The 24,024-nt window shown below is 46.0% G+C and overlaps 1 protein-coding gene across 1 annotated transcript; it reads left to right on the forward strand.

The window, feature by feature from the left end:
- The first annotated feature begins 670 nt into the window (after positions 1 to 670).
- On the forward strand, positions 671 to 13,736 carry Chgb (chromogranin B). The gene is made up of 5 exons (XM_051144927.1): positions 671 to 719; positions 5,222 to 5,268; positions 5,677 to 5,770; positions 11,113 to 12,842; positions 13,435 to 13,736. The coding sequence occupies exons 1-5, from the start codon at positions 671 to 673 to the stop codon at positions 13,510 to 13,512; spliced, it is 1,998 nt and encodes a 665-aa protein (XP_051000884.1). The 3' UTR covers positions 13,513 to 13,736.
- Positions 13,737 to 24,024: the final 10,288 nt, after the last annotated feature.

A 24,024-nucleotide genomic window follows, 5' to 3' on the forward strand; every position in this document is an offset into this window, starting at 1 on the left:
TAAGCTACGTATGTGGACTAGGAGGCGTCCACAAAAAGAAGGCAGAGTCATAGATGGAAAACAGATACACAACCGGAAGATCTCAACCAAGAGCAGGTTACACATTTGTGGTTGCACTCTTAGGTTTACGGGACCGTTACTCTCTTGTAAAGGTTGTAAAGGTCTAAGAACTGCCTGTTTATTCCAAGCAAGGCTCTTCCTCAGCTTGGTAGAGGACACACAAAGTTGACCTCGTCATTTTACACACTTCAGAATCGCATTTATCCCACAACCTCCAATCTGGCATCTGCAGGCTCGGAGGTGTGCGCGGAGGAGCTGGAGCGCAGGCGCCTCAGTGTGAGCTGGACTCTTGCCCTCCCCCTCGTCCCCCCCCCCCGCACCCCCTTCCCCCGCCTGGGATAGGCAGCTCCTGTGTCCCCGCATCCCTGCCTGCACCTGCTGGGACCCTGCGGAAGGCCGAGCGCACTGAGGTTCCGCCAGCTGGCACCGCCCCGGGGCTGCTCCGTGACGTCAGGGCTGAGCGAGGGGCGCCCCCGCCCGCAGCTCGCCCCCGGGCGCTGCACCCCGCCTGTCCCTTCATAAGAGACTGGCCTGCGCCCGCCGCGCCACAGCTGCTGTGCGGAGCCCTCAGCCTCCGTGCCCCTCCTGCAGGCAGCTGGTGAGCGGCACCATGCAGCTTGCCACGCTCCTCGGCCTCCTGGGCGCCGCAGCTCTGGCGGGTGAGTGGGATTTCAGCACGTCGGACAGCTCCCGGAGCCTTTCCGGCTAGCTGGCCTCTTCTTTCCCGTTTCTTTCCCGTACACCCTTTGCCTTGCCCAGCTTTGAATTGGGGAAGAGGAAGCAATCCAACGCTTCCCTGCTTTCCCCGCGGGGACTGTGCGGCCCTTGCAAGCAAAGCCGCATTCTGTGTTCTCTGCAGAGATGTCTACAAGGCTAGAGAGTCTTTGTAGTCTGATTCTGTGTGTGAGACTCTGACTGCAGCGGGGTGGGAAGGCATGCAGCTGGTACCTGCAAAATTTCCTCTATTATTATAATGACGCTGAGTCGGAACTAGGTTCGTGTGCAGATAAGGCATTTCACTGAACATGTCATACATGTGTGTGCAGGTCTCCCTTCGTGTGTCTGCGTTTACAGGGTTAACATGTTTATGCTTTGTATTTACATCTCGAAAGAAAAGTAATTCATGTTTAAGTCGACCATTTTTAAATTTATGAATATATGAAGCTGTGTTAAATATTTCCTTTTGTACTTTAGAATTAAAAAAAAAAAAAAGCCTGTGTTATACGCATGAAAGTACCTCCACAGTAGTAAACATAATGTTTCAGTCAACTTTGAAGGACAAAAACTGAAGTAGTTACTATTTGGCGGTTTGTCTGTGGGAGATTGTGGTGTTGAGCCAAACAGCTCTAAATTTTTGCCATGATCTCCAATGAGTTGAAGACCGTGTTTGGGTTGGGGTACTAAAAAGTAAGTACCACACCAAGTTAAGGTGGCAGCTAGCTTTCTTTGGCTCTTTGGATGGCCTCAGCAACGTGTTCTGTTTTGAGACTGAGATGCCCAACTAGAAGTCTTAACTAGATGTCACTGTCCCTGTCTATGAAAATAAACCCTTGAATAAATAAGTCCAGTTTCTGACAAAGTAAAAGCCAAAGGTGGTTTACTTTATTGCACTTGTAATGTTCTCAATTAAAAAAAAAAAAAAACATTCTTCTGAATAACTAGCACATATTCTCAGTTTGATTACACAAAACAAACTGAATAATTTGGAATTCTTCAAGTCCAAAGTATTTCAGGAAGGCATTGCCGAAGAGGCCACAATGTTACTGTACACTGTTTTCTAGATTACAGAACAGAGACATTTTCGGTAACTCATTTAACTGCGGTGGTTAAGCATTTTCCTACTTCCTATGAAGGAATATTCTAATAAAAGCTCATATTTAATAGTAACTAAAACAGAGACACGACACTTTCTCATATTTTAAGACTACACTTCACGCACCATGCAGCCTACTGCTGAAAAGTGTGTAACTCAGTGGTGTATCAGTTGTCCACAGACTGCAACCATCTCCACTATCAAGTTTCAGGACATGCTCATCACCCCAGAAAGACACCATGTACCTTAGCAATCACCTCCTTGTTTCCTCCTTCCCAGATCTGGCAATGAGGGACTTTGAGTAGTTTGTTATTTAGCAAAATCATGGTTGGTAGGGAGACCTCAGGAAGCCATCTAGTTTCTTTCCTACCATTTTAGAGCTTCTTGAAGGAGATCCACATCTGTCTATGGTAAGTACTGTGCACTTTAAAAATGTATGAAAAAAACTAACACTTTAAAAATTAATATGAAGAAATGAAAAGCAGGATATACCTATTATATGAAAGTGGTGGGTTTTTTTGTTTTTTTTTTTTTTTGTTGTTTTGTTTTTTGTTTTGCTATGCAGATCTTGTTTGACTTGCAACTTTGGTGGAATTTGGGGATACCCATGGTTTACTCACAGAAGAACGTGCTTAACCTATTTTGAAGCTATAATTTAATATTCTTATCAATGCTGACGTTCTCAAATTTATTCTTTGAGAAAGTTTTACCATTTGCGTGTTTTGCTTTTCTATAAGCATGAAATTTACTTCTCATTTTCTACAAAAATAAGTTAAACCAGTTTAGAGGGACTCAATATATATTTAGTTGCTACTGCAGATTCTATTGGAAGAAATGAACGACACTTAGCAGTCTCACCAAGGTACACAATGCGCCTTCATAAGCAAACCCGAGTCCCTTTCTATTAAACAGACCCTGAGGACCCTTCCTTGGGGAAACAGGGATGCTCTACAACAGTATGCTGTAACCTGCTGATTGTCTAGGACAGTGGGACATCCTTTGCCCATCAAATTTGACAAAGGTTGATACTTTGGCAGTATGGGCAAAGTACTCATCTTATATTGAGGGAAACAGCAGGCAGACCCATATATGTGGGCCTGCATTGAGAGGGAAGGGCTGGAGGGTTGAACGTAGAAAGGATGACTATTCTGTTACCAGGGTAGGTAGTTCTTCCTTAGTTACTCTTGCCAGAGGTTTTCACAGATTTCAGGTGGGGAAAAAAGAATAACTTGAAGTCTTCCTTCACAACTTTCTAGGCACCTTTCAAACATTTTTAAATGACCCTAATAAAGCTAGATAACAGTGGGCTCCTGGGAACAATTGGGGCAGATGCAGGCCATGCTTTGTAAAAGACATTTTAGTGAAGAAAGCAAATGAGAGAAGTGCTCTTCACCTCCTCTTTTATTTGGTGCAAGGGGTAAACCTTAAAACCACACACATGCTAGGAAACTGCTCTGGCACGGAGATATATTCCAGTCCCATGTATTTTTTATTTCTGGGTTGATATAGGCAATGGATTGGGTAGGGGTGAGTAGGCATTTGAAGAGGTTTGGGGAGAAAACAATTGGGCAGAAATCCTAGGGTGCTGGCAATAAATAAACTGCAGTTGAGTAGCTTTAGTGTCTGATGCCAGAGGCTTTTGCTCCTGCCATAGCTGGGTCTTCTGTTCTGGGGACCAAGAAGAAACCTCTCCTCTTTGAGTTTCTTCCAGTATAGTGATGTTTATACTGTAGCAGTGGAAATGTGTGTAAAGGCTTTGAACTTCTGTAACGGAAGTCATTAGACAAGACAAAGGGGAAGTGGAAGGTAGAAGAATAAAGGCAGTGCGAGGGCGGGAGAGACATGAGGGAGGGAGAGACATGAGGGTGGGGAGAGACAGGAGGGTGGGGAGAGACATGAGGGTGGGGAGAGACAGGAGGGTGGGAGAGACAGGAGGGTGGGAGAGACATGAGGGTGGGGAGAGACATGAGGGTGGGAGAGACATGAGGGTGGGGAGAGACATGAGGGTGGGAGAGACAGGAGGGTGGGGGTGACGTGAGGGTGGGGAGAGACATGAGGGTGAGGAGAGACAGGAGGGTGGGGGTGACGTGAGGGTGGGGAGAGACATGAGGGTGGGGAGAGACAGGAGGGTAGGGAGAGACGTGAGGGTGGGAGAGACATGAGTGTGAGGGGAGACATGAGGGTGGGGAGAGACAGGAGGGTAGGGAGAGACGTGAGGGTCAGGGGAGACAGGGTGCAGGCAGGTGCCAGTCACTGGGTATTTCCTGAACAACAAAGACTCTTCAAATGCTGACTTATGTCACGTGGAGTCTCATAAAATCTTGAATATTATTTTTCTTCCTTTGAAACATACTGTCACATACTAGTTGCTAAATGCCATTTGGATATTCTAACCTTAACAATGTTCTGGAGAGGTTGACACTTCTAGTTCTAGTCAAGTGTGTATACAATTATGCAACTGTATACAATGCAGAAAAACATAACACTGGAACAAATGCAGAAGCATACTGTTTAAGCAAAGGTCTTGAGTGATTGATGATCTAGTAACTCATATTGTTGCTAAGGTTGGCTTTTTTTTTTTTTTTTTTTTTTTTTGAAAGAAGATCTCTCTATTCAGTCCTGGAAGTCATGTAGATGGAGCTGGCCTTGAGTTCACTCACAGAGATCCTCCTGCCTCTGCCTTCTGAGTGCTGTGATTAAAGGTGTGCACCACCACGCCTGGCCTTTAATATCTGTGTTTTTATAAAGTGAGTTTAGAGGAGTGGGTTTAAATAGTGAGAGAGAGAGTGAGAGAGAGAGAGAGAGAGAGACAGAGAGAGAGAGAGAGAGAGAGAGAGAGAGAGAGAGAGAGAGACAGAGAGAGAGAGATCTACAGACCTAGCCACTCAGTGTAGAGAGAGGGAAAGAATTGTGGGGGGCACCTGATTTTATTTTGATTTAAAAAAATTATTATTGCACAGAATGTAAAAAGCGGTATAGAGTGAGTGTACAGCTTAACAAACTTCACAAATATAGGACAACTGTGTAACCATCACAAGACGTGAGAAATTGTCAAAAGTTAAGAGCCTCCTCAAATTTGGTCTGGGTTTGATTTATATTGGCTGTAAGGCAGCATTTGTTTCCATATATGTTTAAGGCATTGGTGGGGGTGGGAAAACAACTGTGTATGCACACATGTATGTACATGTGCACACGTGTATACAATCAACCATTGTCATTATCCCGGCCATGGGTTCTGCAAAGTATTTACTCGGCATCCCCCTCAAGGAAAACAGGGCGATGGGGCAAATTTGATTCATTCAGTCTTCAAGAGTTCAACTCAACATTTTCTATTTTTCTCCTTCGAAGCTGTCAGCTCGGCTCCAGTGGATCACAGGGATCACAGTGAAGAGATGGTAAGCTGAGATGTTGGTCAAGAGGGTTGACATATGTACACGCCCTACACTGCCTCATCCCAGTTTTGTCCCTTAGAGACTGGGATAAATGATGCCCTTCCCGTGGTAAATGCACACACATCCTTCCCAGAGGGTTTAATCTTCCTGAGAACCAAGACAAATCCCCTCTAACCTGCTTAGAAGTGGGTCTTTATGTCCCTTCTTTGAGTTACCATCACCCAATGCCTTCTTCCATTTTGCGGTGTTGTACCCTTGGAGGCTTCCTCATGGTCCTCTAAGTCTGCATCCCTGCCCTGAGGATCCTGCATCCATCCCAGTCACATGCTCAAGCCTCCTGTGACAGGTGTTCCTGGTTGAACTGCGTTCAGCGACACCAGCCTTCTAACATGCTTTGACGTTTTCTCACAGGTGACTCGCTGCATCATTGAAGTTCTCTCAAACGCCCTGTCCAAATCCACTGTTCCAACCATCACTCCTGAGTGCCGGCAACTCCTGGAGAGGAGTAAGTGTCCCTGACTTCAGGAAGACCTTTGTGCCTGTAGTGGATCTTTTTCCTGCAGCCTCTGCCTCACCTGCAGAGGCATCACTGTGGTATAACTCAACAGATGGTGTCGATTGACTAGACTGGTACCTCAGGAGACAGTGATATAATTTCTGGTCCCTTAGTGGTTGTCTTACATGGGGAAGATGCTTTTTTCCCTCTAGGCTTACTTTCCCAAAAAGGGAATTGAAGTTAACTGCAGTCTTTGGGCTGCCCATCAGTTCTTAAATTCTTTGATTTCATATTTTTAAAAAAAATCAAAATGGGTATTCATTTGGGAGGAGAGAGGCATGGGAGGTACTTGCGTGTGGGCAGATGAAGGAGTGGCTGAGGGAGTGCTGGAAGGGTAGGGGAGGGCAAGGTAGACAGAGTGCTCTGAGGCTATTGGAGTATTTTCTCTGTACTAAAGAGCTTCTGTGGAACACAAAGTTTAGACAGAGATGTAAGCAGTGTTGACTGTTAACAGTTTTTTTTACAAGGCTCTCTGTACAGCCCTTGTCATTTGGGAAGCCAAGCCAGTTCAAAGAAATCCTGCGCCTGTGAACTGTTTCCACAGCCCTGGAGTCTTTAGTTAAGCTGGGAACAGTGAGTTCTTACTTTTTACCTTTAAGATCTCTGATTACCGGACAAACACTCTTGTGCAGTACGTGGGGTTTATGCATGAAAGGATACACCAACAACCATGGGCGACTGGCTCAGAGTAACCTGGGTTAACTCAATCTGCCTCAGAATCATGGCAGGTATGGGGTGGTCTGAGACCGGAGGAGCCTCATTAAACAGTTAATGGAAGCTTCCCCGTGCCATTCCAGGCAGGATGCTTCTGTGGTTCTCAAGTTTATCTTCTGCTTGTAAGTCACTACAGGAAGCAAATGGCACTTCTCTGGACCAACCCATTTTGCAGTTACCCTTTCCCTGTCTTCATTTATCAGATGAGTGCAAAGGGAAGGTTCTGTCATATAAGGCCACCAGAAAGCCATGATTGCTCAGGAGAAAGTTACCCAATGACAGACTTTTCTTGTCTCCAAAATTAGGTACTTAGCCCTCAGCCTGTAGCCGTAGTAATTCCAGCTCGTCAACTGTGCCCTGGGATCTTAGGTATCTGTTGATCCTACTCCAGAGAAAGAAACAATGGACCCAGATCTCTAAAAAGGACATAGAACAAACAGATAGAGACAGAAAGACCAGGAAGATGGAAGTGCTCCTTCGGGTTGCAGCTTCAAGCATCACTCAGGCTAGACACAAAACCACGAGGGAGCAAGAAAGACTCAGAGCAGAAGATTAGCAGCACAGCATGGGCTCCTTCTGAGGGACAGCAGCGTGGGTCCTGTCGCAGGGGCAGCAGCGTGGACCCCATCTCACGGGCAGCAGTGTGGGTCCTGTCTCAGGGGCAGCAGCGTGGGTCCCGTCTCAAGGGCAGTAGCGTGAGTCCTGTCCCAGGGGCAGCAGAGTGGGCCCCATCTCACGGGCAGCAATGTAGGTCCTGTCTCAGGGGCAGCAGCGTGGGTCCTGTCCCAGGGGCAGCAACGTGGGCCCTATCTCACGGGCAGCAGTGTGGGCCCTATCTCACGGGCAGCAGTGTGGGTCCTTCTGAGGATAAGTAGTCCAGCAGCATGGGCCCGAGTTTCAGGGACAGCAGTACAGCACAGCAGCCTGATTGGGAGAGGGGAGGGGCCATGTCTTTCTCAGGAGTTTGTCCTCCTGGGTTCCCGTCTTTTGGGGGAAAACTACACTATCTGTTACCATATTTTGCTATTCAGACCTTGAACATTTTCAAAGGAAGTAAAGAATTTTTTATTTTTATTTTATTTTTGGTTTGGTGGTGATGAATACCAAGCCCAAGGCGTGTAAGCATTTTACCGAGTTAAATTGTCTTCTATCTATCTATCTATCTATCTATCTATCTATCTATCTATCTATCTTTTCATTTATTTATTTATATATTTATTTTTGAGACATGATTTCACTATATCTTACTATGTAGTTCTCACCAGCCTAGAATTCACTATGTAAGCTATGGGGTTGACTTTGAACTCACAGAGATCCATCTACCTGTCTCCCAAGTGCTGGGATTAAAGGTATGCACCACCCTGCTTAAATATTTGATGGCTTAAAGTGACATTTGCTATTTAGATATTGCCTCTGAAGTGCAGGCCAAAGGGAATCAGTTCTGGGCCACACCAAGCTCGTCCTGTTGTAGCTTCCTGTCTCCTGGCCCTAGTCTTCTTTCTCCTAACCTGATGGACAGACTCCCATGCTGAGCTCAGCGGAAGAAACTCCACTGCTTGGCCTGTGTTCCATCCCAAGCCTTGTCTTTGCTCCCACCCCCCTGCACTCAGTGAGAAAACAAGTGTTTGGAGAGAAGGGAAGAACTGTAGGTTTCTCATTGTTGTTTTGTTTTTGTTTTTGTTTGTTTGTTTTAGGCTTAAAGAGGACTTAGAGAAGTTCAGTTTCTTACCAGGTACAAGATTTCTCCAGCTAGGGTTGACCAAGGTTGACCTGGTCCACTTTGCAACATGATGGATGCGACGCATGCTCCCCTTTTTCCTGTGAGCAAGAGTGAGCGTCATATTTTGGTTACAGATTGGCTAAGACTCCACCAGCTAATCAGCCCTCCCCAGTCTCACCTGCTGGGCTTAGAGCTAAATTTAGGCAGAAGCGCTCAGCTCCGGGCACAAGCTGCTATAGGCAAGTACATATTTAACACAGAAAAAAAAAAAAAAAAACAAAAAAACAACAAATACTTTCATTCTTGACACTTAAGACACCTCACTCCCTAAATCAGGCAGGAAGAGGAGCATGTGGCCTCTGCTGTCCTCCAACAGGTTCCGAGCATGACATCAGCATCTGCCTGCCTGAGTCAGCTGTGTGTGTGACAGGCCTGTTGTCGGCTTAAACAACACACATTGATTTCTCACAGTTGTAGGAGCTGGTAGACAAGACCAAGGTGCCAGGTAAGGTCCTACTTGCTGGCTGCCTGGCCATCTTCTTACCACATGGCCTTCTTCTTCTTATTGTGTCCTCCTGTGTGAAGGAAGGTTGTGGCTGTCATGGGTCCCCTTCTTAGGACCCTGCTGTCGTCATGAGAGAGCTCCACTCAGGACCTAAGAACCTTCCAAGGCCTTACCTCCCCAAACTATCATAGCATCAGTTAGTAATTCAAGATAGGAACTTGTAAAGGGGCCACAAGGAGTCAAGGCTACCACCCCAAAATCTCCTTGCTTACTTGTGCCCACATAATTATAATTAACTCTACCCCAGCACTACTGCATGTACTACCATGGGCTCTTTTTTTTTTTTTTTTTTTTTTTTTTTTTTTTTTTTTTTTGACTAGGTTTGTTTGTTATTCAGTCTAGTCTTAAATTCACTTTGTAGCCCAAGCTGGCATAGAAGTCATAATCATCCTGACATCATGGGCTCTTCCGTAGTGCAGGGACTGTGGCAAATGAGCTGGTGTTCAGATGCCTATATTTAGAAGGCCAGGGACATTCCAGCAGATATGAGAGCATCATGATCAGGCCAGGCTGTATTTTAATAGAGATGTACAAACTAGCTATGGTTTCTTGAGTCTTTTATTAAATAGATAAATTTTGTCCTTTGTAAATATCAGTCTAAAGTGACTCATGGCATCTGCTCCTGCTATGCTTGCTTTCTTTCTCCTAAGCTCCTACCCATTAACTCGTGTCTAAAAGCAAACAAACAAATAGGTCCATCAGTCCTCTTCAAAAGAAGTATAGTATGAACTACAAACAAAATGTCAAAATTTCTAGTGGACATACTTTAAAAGTAAAAAAATTACAAGTGCAATTAATGTCAACAGCATATCTCATTTTGTCTGATATTTTATATACTCAATATATTTCATAGTTCCCAATCTATCAAAAATGTTATTTTAATACATTCTCTTTTTTGTATGAAGTCTTGGGCATCTGCTGTGTATAGCAGGTCTTGGTTTGCTCAACCACATCTCACGTGTTCTTTAGCCACAAAGAGCTAGTGGCTCCCGTGATGGGTGATGCTGATGTTGGCGCTCAGCTGCCAGTGGCCTTGGCTTCAGGTCCTCTATCTGAACTTGGTGGAAGAGGTTGAAATGTAAGCCCTCTCAACTAACAACGAAGACAGTGTGACCTCCACGTCTCTTTCCCTAGGGTACCCTTGGGAAGGATAGAGTAGAGGACTTATTGACATTTGGAAAAGATGGAAGAGAGCAGCAAATGCCAGTTCTGTCATCTGCCGCTGACTCATGAAACACAGAGACAGCCCAGTGTGCTGAAACTTATTCTCAGCATCAAAGGGCATGTGGACTGGGCGAGACCTGAGTGAAGAAAAAGAGAGGCCTTTCCATATATATATAAATTCACTTTACATCCTGATATATATCTCCACTTTACATCCTGAACACAGCCCCCTCCTTCCTCTCCTTTCAGTCCCACCCTCCCATCTCTTCTCCCTTCCCCCTCCCTTTCTTCTCAGGAAAGGGGAGCCGCCGCCCTGTATCAGCCCCACCCCAGGACATCCTCCTTTGCCTATTCCTATTCCTATCACTCGCTGTGGCCAGGCATCCTTTAATGATTCCGAGAAGGGTATCATTAGGCGTCTTCTTGCTGTACGAACAGCGTTGAGTGCACTTACAGAGGACGCTACGGCATCACCACCTGATGAGATGGTGTGGGACCACTGTGAAATCCAGTCCGTTGTAGGATGAAATGCACAACGCATGACAGAGCTAAATTAAGCTGCTATTCCCTGCTGGATAGGGTCCACACAACTGACTGTAAAACAAAGTCCGATAAATAATTACATTTTGGATCCTTCTTTGAATCTTAGTACTTGCTGTTTTGCTACTTAATGTTAGTTAGTTGGATTATGGTTAGAGCCCTTCATTTACATAGTGCTAACCTTTCCACCTTCCTCAACTGTGGAAGGAATGCTCATGAATTATATCACTCTGAGTCTCCATGTCCTTTATACCTGAAAAGCAAGGAGGCCGAGCCAGATGAATTGTAAGACTTCTCCCGGTCCTAAATTCCAGTCTTTCCTTGAGTTACAAATGGATTTCAGTTTGATCATTGTCAGCCACAAACAGAGATGTTGGGTAGGTACTGTGAAAACTTAAACATGTAGAGAGCTCATTAGATTTAAACACAACCAAAGAGCTTCCATACCATCGGCTTTTCAAATAACCAACTATATCCTCTATTGCGTACCCATCTTCCAGGGGCTGTGGAATTTGTAGTCATCACTGAGGCTGGTATCAAACCTCAAGCATTTCTGCAGCTGTACTTACTCCTACCTTTTCACTATAGGTGGGAAAGAGGTCAAAGGTGAAGAGAAAGATGAAAACGAAAACAAGAAATTTGAAGTACGATTGCTAAGAGACCCAATTGGTGCCTCCATAGCCCACTGGCCTTCCAGTAGGGAGGAAACAGGAACTCCAGTAGAAGACTCTCAAGGCCAGACAAAGATAGAAAACAAGAAGTGGACAGAGGGAGGACAGAGCCAAGAGGGCACAGATGAACCCCAGGAGAGCCTCCAGCCCTCCACCCAACAGGTGTCCAAAGAAGCAAAGATCCAGCATTCAGGAGAGAGGGAGAGAGAGGAAAGGAAAGAAGAAGGCAAGACTCACCCAAAGGGGGAGCACAGGGCAGATGCTGGTGAAGAGAAAGATCTTGAAGATTCTGGAGAGAGACAGAACACCTTCTCCAACGAAAGAAGTGAGGCTCCAGCTAAGAAAAGAGAGGAGTCAGTGGCCAGAGCAGACGCACACTCTATGGGGCTCTCTGAGAAGACACACAGCAGGGAGCAAAGCAGCCAGGAGAGTAGAGAGGAGGCAAGGGCACAGGAGAAATCCCAGGCGCTTAGCAACCACGACCAGAGCCAGGAAGAATCAGAGGAAGGTGAGGAAGACGCAGCCACTGAACTAGCCAAACGTCGGCCGAGACACCACCACGGGAGAAGCCGGCCCAGCAAGCCCCCTCAAGAAAGGCAGCCTCTATCTGAGGGAAGGAGACGTGCTGAGGAGTCGGAGGAGGCAGATGTGGCCACAGCCAGTTTAGGAGAACAGAGGGGCCACCGTCCAACGCACTACAGGGCTTCTGAGGAAGAACCTGAATATGGGGAGGAAATGAGAAACCATCCGGGTTTCCAGGTTCCCGAGGACCTTCGGGGACCAAATCATGGGGGCAGAGGAAGTGAAGAGGACAGAGCTCCAAGGCCTCAGAGTGAGGAGAGGCAGGAAAGGGATTACAAGAGAAACCGTGCCAACTCTGAGCGTGAAAGCACGGCGAACAGACACAGCGAAGAAACTGAGGAAGAGTGGGGCTATGAGGGGGCAAAGGGACGCCAACACAGAGGCAGGGCAGGTGAGCCAGGTGACACCAGAGAGGAAAAAAGGTTTCTAGATGAAGAGCACTACCTTCGTGAAAGCCCAATAGATAAGGCAAAAAGGTATCCACAAAGCAAATGGCAAGAACAGGAGAAAAATTACCTCAACTATGGCGAGGAAGGGGACCAAGGGAAATGGTGGCAACAGGAAGAGCTATTAGAACCAGAAGAAAGCAGGGAGGAAGCAAGGCTTCTGGACAGACAATATGCACCCTATGCCACCACAGAAAAGAGAAAGCGGTTGGGGGCGCTCTTCAATCCCTACTTTGACCCTCTCCAGTGGAAGAATAGTGACTTTGAGAAAAAAGACAAGCCAGGTGATGGTTTTCTCGAGGCTGAAGATGAAGATGGAAATGGGTTAACCTTGAATGAGAAGAATTTCTTCCCAGAGTACAACTATGACTGGTGGGAGAAAAGGCCCTTCTCAGAGGATGTGAACTGGGGCTATGAGAAGAGAGGCTTTGCCAGGGACCCTCACTTGGACTTCAAAAGGCCATATGATGGAGCGCCTGAGCTGGGCCAGCTCCTTCACTACAGGAAGAAGGCAGCCGAATTTCCTGACTTCTACGACTCGGAGGAGCAGATGGGGCCTCACCAGGAGGTAGAAGATGAAAAGGCTGGGGCTGGCCAGAGAGTTCTGACTGAGGAAGAGGTACAGTTTGAGTCTTTTGCTTAGAATTAGATTACGATGATTAAGGTTGATGTTAGCATCAACATGTCTGGTAACGGGAAGAGACAGGTGGGAACTCTCACTGTGAGGATGTGATCCAGCCACCATCTAGCCATGGTGCAAATCTCCTCCCCCCCCCCCCCCCCCCCCACCCCCGCCCCTTCTCTGATTTACAGCATTTCGCACCTTGCTTAGGGAGCTTGGAAAGCTACTGTGTCTGGGGTCCAATCCTAGAGACGCTGGTTTAGGAGTAACCGGGGTCCTTTACCTAATTTGATCATGCCAGGTGGTGCTTCTCAAGCTTGAAAGTACATCAGAGTTGCAAGCATTTCTGACCACCCCCCCCCCAGGGTTTCTCATTCAAGCACTTTTGGAGGGGACCCAGGAATCCTCATTCCTGGGCAATTTCTTAAGGGGCACCCAACCTACTGGTCAGGAGAGCACACTTTGAAGGCCCCAGGTGTTGGCTGACTTAGGCAGCCTCTGCTATACCTAAACTCCCCCTCTCTCCTTAGAGCCCCCTGAACTGGGGCAGTATGAATTGACCTGAGCGCTCCACTTTTCTGTTTCCCAGAAAAAGGAACTGGAGAACTTGGCTGCCATGGATCTGGAACTGCAGAAGATCGCAGAAAAGTTCAGCCACCGGGGCTGACAGTCGGAGAGCCCCGCTGTTCACTAAAAGACGCCATTGATTCAGCCAAAGGCAGGGAGCAGAATTTACTATTTACTAAGTGTTTGATGCAGTTGCCAGAATGCTAATGCTATGTGACCAGTGTGACTTGTAGCATATTCTTCCTGCAAAATAGATGTTCACATGCCTGTGACAATGACTGTGTTACTATCTTTGAAACATAAACAATAAAAGATTTACCTGAAACAAAGTCCTTCTTGGGTCTTAGCTTTCTTTGGGTTAGTTAGGAAGAATGCAATTTTGAAATCCATTCTTCTTGAGTAAAATATTGCAGGATATAAAGAAAAAGATAGAGAATAAAACACATGTCTCCTACCCTCGCCTAATAGAGATAATACAGCCTTGAAGAACCCATTTAAAAAATATAGTACTTGAAAATTTTATTTAATTTTATTTATTCATTCTGTGTGTAGGAGCGGTTGGTTGTTCCAGGGACAACCTTCATGAGTTGGTTCTCTGAGATTAAAAATCAGGCAAACTGGCTTGGTAGCAAGTGCTTTACCCACTGGGCTATTTCAACCAGCCCAAAATATTACTTTTAAAATCCTGCAAAGTAGGAGAGAAAAGAGATAGCCCACAGTTGAGGGCTTGTCCAGCATGTATGACAGACACTCTGGGTTCCATAACCAGGACTCAAGAAGACTGGCAAGGGGTATTGAGGGGGACAGTACACAACAGGAATGCAGCCACGTTCTTTTACTAGCTGTGTGCAGTTGCCTGTGTCTATAGACAGCTCCTTGTGAGACTGAGGCAGGAGATTAGCCCTGGAGGCCAAGGCCAGCCTCAGCGACATTTTGAAAACTCATCTCAAGGGAAATACAAAGAATTAGATTCCTACACTCTGGAGAGCTCTGGAGGGAAATGGTCAAGGACCCAGCTGAAAGGAAAGCCTGGAGAGTGAAAGGAACTCTGGATTGAGACTATGAATGCCTGGGGCGCACGTACCATCCCTGTACCTCCCTCTGTGCTTTCCTGATTGTTATGGCCTGTGCAGAGCTCTGACTCTGTCCAGTCTGAGAAGCTGTGATGCTTCTGCTGAGTTGTTTTCACTCTCTAGTTCCCAGGTTCAGTAAAATAAAAAGTATCTTTCTTACAAGGTTATTTCTAACAAGAAATCAATGGCAAAGCAATGGCGTAGGTGATGCCTCTGCTATTATTGTCCTTGTAGCTTCTTGCTCCAAGAAATCAGACAATCCCCTGCTCTCTCTTTGACCATCTTATTTCGTACCAGTGGCAGTTTTAACTATGTTATTTTTATTGTTTTCTGTTCAGGTAAAGACTTCTTTTCTGGAAGGTGGTATACATGTCTGAGGGTCAGGGGTGATTTTATTTATTTATTTTTAATTTTTTGGTTTTTTGAGACAGGGTCTCTCTGTGCTAGCCTTGGCTGTCCTGGACTTGCTTTGTAGACCAGGTGGGCCTTGAACTCACAACGATCCGCCTGCCTCTGCCTCCCGAGTGCTAGGATTAAAGGCGTGCGCCACCACGCCCGGCTGGGTGCTTTTTATTAATGCAGGAAGACCTGGTTCTCCTCTGCTAAATTGAGAAACGCTGTACTAACCTAGCTGGATTCTTTTCCAGATTAACACAGAGTGAACTGAGACTTTATTACATAGGGACCAAGTCAACTGGTGCTGTGCAAATAGATCCAAACACAGGCCCATATTTCTGGAAGGCCTCTTACTGTCTCTTTTCTGGGGTCTTTCTTCCTGGCTGTGGGATGAGGACTAGATGTTGGGGACAGTGGACCATGTGCAGAGCTCACAAATACTGAAAGCCACCCCCATTCCCTCACCGTCCTTCATTCAAGTCAGAAGTCCTAAATCAAGGTGATGGCAAGGGCATGCTTCCAATGTCTGCAGAGGCGGCTCCTTCTTGCCTACTCAGCTCCTGTGGCCTCTGACATTTCTTGGCTGGTGACAGTATGACACCAAATTCTGCCTGCTTTTTACACACCATCTTCCTCTTTCCACCTCCTCACATGGCACTACTGATGAAAAGGACACCATTCATCATATCCTGAAGGTCTGTCTGAGTCCAGCATTACCTCATCTTAACCAATTACATCCACAATAACTCTATGGCCAAATAGCATCCCATTTTGAGGTCCTGGGGGTTGAGTACTCAGCATATCTTTTTCTGAGTGCACAATTCAGACCATGATAAGACAGGGCAGCTCCCACCTACCCCAAGTGGATCACTCTGTGGCACATTCTATACTGCCTTCCAGAATGTCTCAGCCATCAACTTGCTATATAATGCATCCTTTGTTGCCTGCCTTTCCCACCCTAGTCCAGTGCCCACTGGTAAACTTGGAGGTATTTCCTGGAATCATCTTCAATAATAAATGTCTGTCCTTAGATTCTAATGTTAGATTTGCTCTTGGTGGTTCATGACCTAAGAAATTATCCACAGGCAAGGCTCATATTATAAAAAAAAAAATAATAATAAGTTGCAATAGATCAGACATGTCTCTCACAGCCCAGTGTGAGGCCCTGGGAGATGACAAGTACATGGCATGCATAGCTAAGCCCTGTTGTCTACTGACTGGATCTGGTACGACTAGGAGTTTCAGGCATACCTTTGGGTAGTCTGTTAGTGTTTTCAGAGGATTAGCCGAGCGGGGAAGACCTACCTTTGATGTGGGTGGCACAGTCCCTGACAGGCTGCAAAGAGAGACTCAGATGAAATGAATCGTGACAAAAAGGAGAAAGCTGGCTCAGTGTCAGCATGCCTTTCTTCTTTGTGGCCTACTGTGATATGACAGTTTCTCTCTCTCTCTCTCTCTCTCTCTCTCTGTCTCTCTCTCTCTCTCTGTTTATCTTTAAAGGGATATTTATTTTGTTTTTTAACTATATGTATGTATGTGTGTTTGTGTCTCAGCATGTATGCATATATGTATGTAGGTGCCAGAGGAGGCAGGTAGAGGATGTCAAATTCCCTGAGCTGGAGTTACAGGTGGTCATGAGCAGCACCATATGGCTGCTGGGAACTGAACGTGAACTGAACTCTGGAAGAGCAGTATGTGTTCTTAACCACTGAGCCTTTCTGCCCCCTGCCCCCCCATATTTTTGAAATGGTCTTACTATCTAGCCCAGAATGGGTTAAAACTCACTATTCTCCTACCACAGAATACGGGGGCTATAGGCATGTGCCACAAGGCATGGCTAAAATGTCCCCCTACTTAGAAGGGCAGGTGTTACATGGTATCCTGGATGATAGTCATCCTAGGCAATACATCTACCTGTGGGTGTGAGCCTTACCTGAACATAGTTGCATTTCCAAATTAGGTCTCTTTCAAGATTATCTGTTTCTATGTGAACATATATAACCCTTAGGTGTTTAACAATATTGCTATCAACAATAGACCATGTATGTTATAGTGGTCTCAAGGGTTATGATGGAGCTTAAAAATACTGTCACTAATGACATTGGTGCTATTGTCACTTTTGCCTGTCATGGGTTCTTTCGGGGGTAAGTAGACGTGTGTGTGTGTGTGTGTGTGTGTGTGTGTGTGTGTGTGTGTGTGTGTGTGTGCGCGCGCGTGTGCGTGTGTGTGTTGTGTCCTCCTAAGAAAAATCTGTCACATAACAACAGACAAGTGTATCCACTCACATATAATACATATAGAATCACATAGAAATATAAAACAATTGCTACAGGCAGCAATATTAGATTTTCCCAGGGCTTCCTTAACAAAGCACTGTAAGTCAAGCATAATTAAACAACAGAAATTACTTCACTAGATGTGTGTGCATGTGTGCATGTGTGAGTGTGCATCTGTGTGTGTATATATATATATGTGCATGTGTGTGTGTGAGCGAGAAAGAGAGAGAGAGAGAGAGAGAGAGAGAGAGAGAGAGAGAGAGAGACTTTTTCTCCCTTTAACTACTTACAAATGTAAAAACCATTATAATAGTTGCTTTTTTATTGCTGTGAAAAAACACCATGACCAAGGCAACTCATAGAAGGTGCACTGGCTGGTTTTGTATGTCACTTGATACAAGCTTGAGTCATCAGAGAAGAAGGAGCATAAGACCTGGCTATAAGGCATTTTCTCGATTAGTGACCAATGGGGGAGGGCGCAGCCCATTGTCGGTGGTGCTATCCCTGGCCTAGTAGTCCCGAGTGCTACAAAAAAGGAATTTAAACAATCCATGTGAATCAAGCCAGTAAGCCGCGCCCCTCCATGGCCTCTGCATCAGCTTCTTCCTCCAGGATCCTGCCCTGTCTGAGTTCCCGCCTTGACTTCTTTCACTGATGAACAGCAATAGGAAATGTAAACAGAATAAACCCTTTTCTTTTCAAATTGTGTTTTGGTCCTGGTGTTTCATTGGAGCATTGGTAAGCCTAACTAGGACAGAAGGAAAAGGGTTATTTGGGCTTGCAGTTCAGTTCTGAGGTACAAAAGTCCATCCCCATCCCAGTGGGGGAGCACGGCAGCAGGCAGGCATGGTGAGTAGAGTTGGAAGCTGAGAGCTGAGGGCTCACATCTCAAACCATAAACAAGAAACAGTGAGGCAAGCTGGGGATGACAGGAGGCTTTTAAACCTCAGAGCCCAACCCCAGTGACACACTTCCTCTTCAGCCTTCCCAAATAGCAACACTGAGGACCAAGTATTCAAATGTCTGAGAATATAGGGCATCTAAATCAAATCACCATACAAAACAAAACAAAAAACCCCAAAACTAGCAGCGGTCCACATTTGGCTTGTGTGCTTTAGTTTGCTGACATTTGATTTATCTCAGTTATATTCTTTTCATATTATGTGCAAGCATGTCTTATTTAGTGTCACTCACAGGGGATAGAAAAGGACTACTAGAAGCCACTTTACCCTCTGCCTTAGTTAGGGTTTCTACTGTTGTAATAAAACACCACGACCAAAAGGAAACTGGGGAGGAAAGGCCTTATTTCAGCTTCCAGCTTCCAGTCCACCATCCAGGGAATCTCCAAAATCTCTTAAATAATAGTGACACCACAATATAAAACATTCCAAGTTTGAAAAGTCCCACAGCATTTAAAATTCAAACACCTTAGAAGTTCTGTCTCTTAAAATATCCTAAGACTCTCCAAAACTCTGAAGTCTCTCTAAAGTTCCAAAGTCTCTAACTATGGGCTCCCATCAAACAAATGAAGCTAAACACTTTCCTATTCCAAGAGGGAATATATAGCCAGGGCACAGTCACAATCAAATCAAAGCAGAACCAAAGTCCAAGAGTGTCAAAAGCTCAGTATTGGACACCAGGAATTCACTCACAATTGCCTGGCTCCAAAGGATTCGTTTTCTGCAGGCCTGCATTGTTAGCCCACTCAGCTTGCCTCAGGCTGCTGTCCTTCGTGGTTGTCCCGTGGTACTGGCATCTCCAAAATGCTGGAGTCTTCGCAACTGCCTGCACCATCACCAATAGTCTCTCCTGGACTGCCTTCAAGGACTCTGACCCCAACACATGGTGCCAGTCCTCAGATTCTTTCTCACAGCCACTTCAATACTAGGACTTTGACTACAGTTGGACTACCCTTTCACCAATGGCCTCTCCTGGGCTCTGTTCAGGGACTCCATCTTGCCATACTCTCTCTGCCAAGCCTCCGTCTCCATGATTTCTTCAAAACGAATATCCCCTGGCTGACTTCTACACATCACCAAGTTCAGTTGTCAGCGTAAGATGCAGACTTGACCCTCTCTGGACCATAGCTTCCGTGTGCTGATTGAGGAAATACTCCCACAAGATATTGGTCTTTCCTTAATCAGTGCAAAATTCTCAGCTCCTGCTGCCAGCATCAATTGTCCCAAGAGAGGAAAAGTTTCACTTCAGTGGTTCTGATCTCTTGTGACTCACAGCCGATTCTTCAGCTCCAGTAGACCAGGACCACAGATCCTTAATTCAAAATATCAAACAGCCCATATTGAGTCTTACAGACTCTCTCAAACTTCCCTCTGAAACTTCATGAGCCAGGTTTCCATCATCCGCACTGCTCTCATCATTATCTTCCAACCCACCACCACTGCCCCCACCCCACCCCCACCCCTCCCTGCGCCCAGAACAGCCCATTAAGCTTTAAACACCTAATGGCTTTCCAAGCCCAAAGTCCTTCCACGGTCCTCCCCAAAGCAACACGGTCAGGCCCATCAAAGCAATATCCTACCACCTGGCATCAGTTTCTTACTTAGGGTTTCTATTGCTTGGATTTAAAAAAACAAAAAACAAAAAACCAACCAACCAACAACAAAAACACCATGACCAAAGCAATTTTGAGAGAAAAGGCTCTATTTCAGACAGTTCTACATGACAGTCCATCACTGAGGGAAGTCAGGGCAGGAACCTAGAAGCAGGAGCTGATACAGAGACCACGGAGGGGTGCTGCTTATCGGCTTACTCCTCCTGGCTTACTTAATCTGCATTTCTACACCTTCCAGGACTACTAGTGGGGGGGGGTGGGGGGTGGGGGGGCTGGGGGGGGGGGGGTGGTGGTGGTGGTGGGGCTGGGAGGGGGGAGTGGGGGCGGTGGTGGTGGTGGGGTGGGGTGTGTGAACCACTGCCCACAATGAGCTGGGCCCTGCCACAACAGCCATCTGTCAAGAAAATGCTCTACAGAGTTGCTTACAAGCCAACCCTATGGAGGTATTTTCTCAATTGAGACTCCTCTTCCCAAATAACCCTCACCTGTGTATAAAACTGACCAGCACATACCTCCTGACTATTTTGGGAGGAGGTGGTGGAGTCCTCCTAGAAAACAAAGGACTCCTGCTATTTCCTGGTCTCTCAGAATTTATGGCTCTGATAGTAATACTAAATGTACAAAGCAACCGGAAGGCTGGATGGACCCGCCCACACTGCAAAACAGACTTTCTTTAGTGCCTCGTTACTCCGATGTCAGTGTGAAAATGAAATACCAAAGTCTTTGCAGTCGTGTTTTAATATCTTGGGCAAATACCAAAGTTGAGGTCTTTAAGGCCGCTTTGCAGGAGGGATGTAGAAGTCTTGAGATGTCGGGCTAACAGATGCTTAGAATGCGGTAAGCAGAGCCAAAGAAATCATTTTAGTGGGACTCTGAGATTCAAGAATATGCTGAGAGACATGGGAAGCGGAGGCTTAGCGCATAGGATTTCAGCGGGGAACAAGAGCAGCGGACTTGGGGTGGAGGCCATTTGTGTAGTATTTTGGCACAAGGTCTGGCTGCATTCCGGCTGTGCCCTTAGACTTCACCTAAGACTGAATTAAAACATAAGGCACTAACTTCTTTGATGGAGGAAGTTTCAGGGCCAGGTAGTGTTCGGTTCACGACATGGTTATTAGCTACTACTATTTTCTGGTTCTATAGTGAAAAGGAACAGGGTGGGCAGAAAGATACAAAAATACATACAATTTGTCCAGGAAAATAGCTGAACAATTTTATGGTTGCACCCAAGGTTGTTGCACCCAAGTGGTTGCGAATGCTAAAAAGGACTCTCTGACTCTCTCTCTCTCTCTCTCTCTCTCTCTCTCTCTCTCTCTCTCTCTCTCTCTCTCTCTCTCTCTCTCTCTCTCTCTCTCTTTCTCTCTCTCTCTCTCTCTCCCCACCCCCACCCCCCACTCCAATATAGGGTTTCTCTTTGCAGCCTTGGGGCCTTGGGTGTCCTGGACTTGCTTTGTAGACCACGCTGGCCTCGAACTCACAGAGATCTGCCTGCCTCTGCCTCCCCAAGTGCTGGGATTACAGCCATGCCTCACTGTGCCTGGTTTAAAGAGGAATCTCTTTAACATCCAGAAAATCTGATGTTGCTACAAGGCCAAGACCCCCACCCATTGAAGGCTCCGTATTTTGAAAAAGCCAACTTAATTGAAGGGAAAGAACCTGTACCTAGGATGCTAACAGGGGTTCCCTGCTCCGGAGCAGCAACTTCCTCGAAGAGTCTCTTTCCATGGTTAGCATACACAGGCTGCTGCACCTGTTACAGGGTAGCTAGGCTCCATCCCATGCTGACAGCCCAACTCGGAACCTTATCCACGGCACTGGTTTTGCAGGATGAAATATACAAGATTCTAGTGCTCATGTTGTCTTACTCTAGTTTTAGGGAGCCACTGAGGCCAGGCAATGTGTGGCAGTCAGAGTCCCAAGAAAGAGAGACGAGGCCACTGTGTGAAGCTGTGACAATTAATCCCAAGTGTTAGTGACTACTCTAGGGTGATGGATATGGCAGAACCACGGGACATCTGGGGAGGGAAGCTTTATGCATGGAGTAGAGTTGGCTCAAGAGACCATGTGGGCTTCAGGCAGTACAGGGGGAGGGACTACCTGTATCCTTTGGAGCCCAAATAATTTCAACCTGACACCCAAATGCTAGACACAGAGCACCAGGATTTGGTGTCGGGTCAGTTTATCCTCTTTTGGAATAGGGATGTTTTACTCTATTTAACCGTATTACAATTATGGATCTTGTTTCAGAGATTTTATTCTTCCTCCTGGGTGCTGGGGTTAAAGGCATATGTTTCAGTTTTATAGGAGCTCATAGTTAAGGGATTGCCCTGAGTCTCAGATGAGACCTGGACTTTGAAACAGTGTTGGAGAGCCAGAAAGAGGGCTCAGCAGGTAAAGGCTCTTGCTCTCAAGCCTGATGACCCGAGTTCAGTTCTCACAGTCTGCATGGTGGAAGGAGAGAACCAACTCTTGCAAATTGTTCTCATTCCCACATGCACAGTAACATACCCGTACACAAACATGCATGAACACACGCAATAAATAACATAAAATTAAAGCATTAGAAAAGTAAAAGAACCCATGGGGACAAGGTTATGGCCTAAAAGGGACACATTTGAGGCCCAGTGAGATGGCTCAGCAGAGATGATTGCAGACAGGCATAGTACCCTGACACACACACACACACACACACACACACACACACACACACACACACACATTCACGCGCGCGCGCGCCTTTTTAAAATGCTATTTGCTGAGCATGGTGGTACCCTCCTTTAATCCCAGCACTTGGAAGGCAGAGGCAGTTGGATCTCTATGAGTTCAAGGCCAGCCTGGTCTACATAGTGAGTTCCACGCCAACCAGAGCTACATAGTAACAAGACCTGTTTCAAAAGACAAACAACAAACTCCCAAGCAAGCAAGTGACAAAACACCCCACAACAATAAAACCCTTCCCAACAAACGTGTTAAACTTTGGGTGAGTAGACAAAGGGCAGACTTAGGGATAACATTGTCAACACCATGGGATCTACAGGAACTAACACAGACAAGCCTCTGAGTGAGTCTGTCTGAGGGATTTTCCAGATTCGGTTATTTGAGGTGGAAAGACCCACCCTAAGTATGGGAGGCACCGTTCCCAGGCCTGGATCTGTCCTTGGTAAAAAGAATGGTGAGCATCGGCAGTTGTTGCTGTTGCCTTCCTGAGTGCCTCTCCAGCAGCCCCATGCTTGCCCCCACTGCTTCCTGATATAGTTGCCTTTCCCTCAAACTGCAAGCCAAAATACGCCCTTAAGTTGCTTTGATCAGATAGTTTGCCTCACCATTAAGTATTGATAGCCAATACCCTAGTCAACCAACAAAGAAACAAAACAAAACAAACTACCACCAGCAAAAATACCCTTTCCAGAGCCAAAGGATCAAGAGACCTAGGCAACATATAACTGCTGGCAAAAATGGTGTGGCCAAGTCTACTGTTTCTGAGTTTATTTAAAGATGACCATTTGATTACTGGCTGCACCAAAGTAATCCATGATCAACCAGATGATTTAGGACAAGTGCACAGATGGGAAGTGTTGGAAATCATTTGGTTTGTGGTGTAACTGAGACCACCCCATAAGGATTCCCTATGATGGGGTTTGATTCCTGGCCACTGGTCTACTGTACTGCTAGCCATAGACATTTAATTGATAAATGTTGAATACTGCACTCCTTAGAATATGTGCTAGTTTTATGTCAATTTGACACAAGGTAGAGTCATCAGAGAGGAGGGAACTTCTATAGGAAAATGCTTCCGTAAGAACTGGCTGTATACAAGCCTGCGGGGCATTTTCTTAATTACTAATTGATGAGGGAGGGCCCAGCCTATTGTGATACTATCCCTGGGCTGGTGGTTGTGGGTTATATAAGAAAGCAGGCTGAGCAGGCCATGAGGAGCAAGCCAGTCAGCAGCACCCCTCCATGGCCTCCATCAGCTCCTGTCTCCTGCTGTTTATGAGTTTCTGTCCTGATTTCCTTCAACTATGACCAGTGCTGTGGAAGCCTAAGCCAAAGAAACCCTCTCCTCCCCAAGTTGTTTTGGTTGTGGTGTTTTATCACAGCAGTAGAAACTGTAAGACAGAATGGGATTGTGATTTTTGAATAGTTTTTTTGTGTACAGCATGTGAGTGTGGGCGCACATGTGCTGTGGCCAACAACCTCAGACATTGCTCCTTCACTTTGGAGACAAAGTCTCTTTGTTGTTTGCCACTGTGCACTCTAGGACAGTTGGCTCTTGAGCTTCTGAAGGATTCCTG

The sequence above is a fragment of the Acomys russatus genome, chromosome 4 (genome assembly GCF_903995435.1).
Source record: "Acomys russatus chromosome 4, mAcoRus1.1, whole genome shotgun sequence".
Classification (NCBI taxonomy): domain Eukaryota; kingdom Metazoa; phylum Chordata; class Mammalia; order Rodentia; family Muridae; genus Acomys; species Acomys russatus.

Excerpts from the sequence above, each read along its gene's own strand:
- Chgb (XM_051144927.1), top strand. The coding sequence starts at position 671 with ATGCAGCTTGCCACGCTCCTCGGCCTCCTGGGCGCCGCAGCTCTGGCG. Across the intron at positions 5,269-5,676 it reads GGGATCACAGTGAAGAGATG|GTGACTCGCTGCATCATTGA; the intron begins GTAAGCTGAGAT and ends GTTTTCTCACAG. Across the intron at positions 5,771-11,112 it reads CCGGCAACTCCTGGAGAGGA|GTGGGAAAGAGGTCAAAGGT; the intron begins GTAAGTGTCCCT and ends TTTTCACTATAG.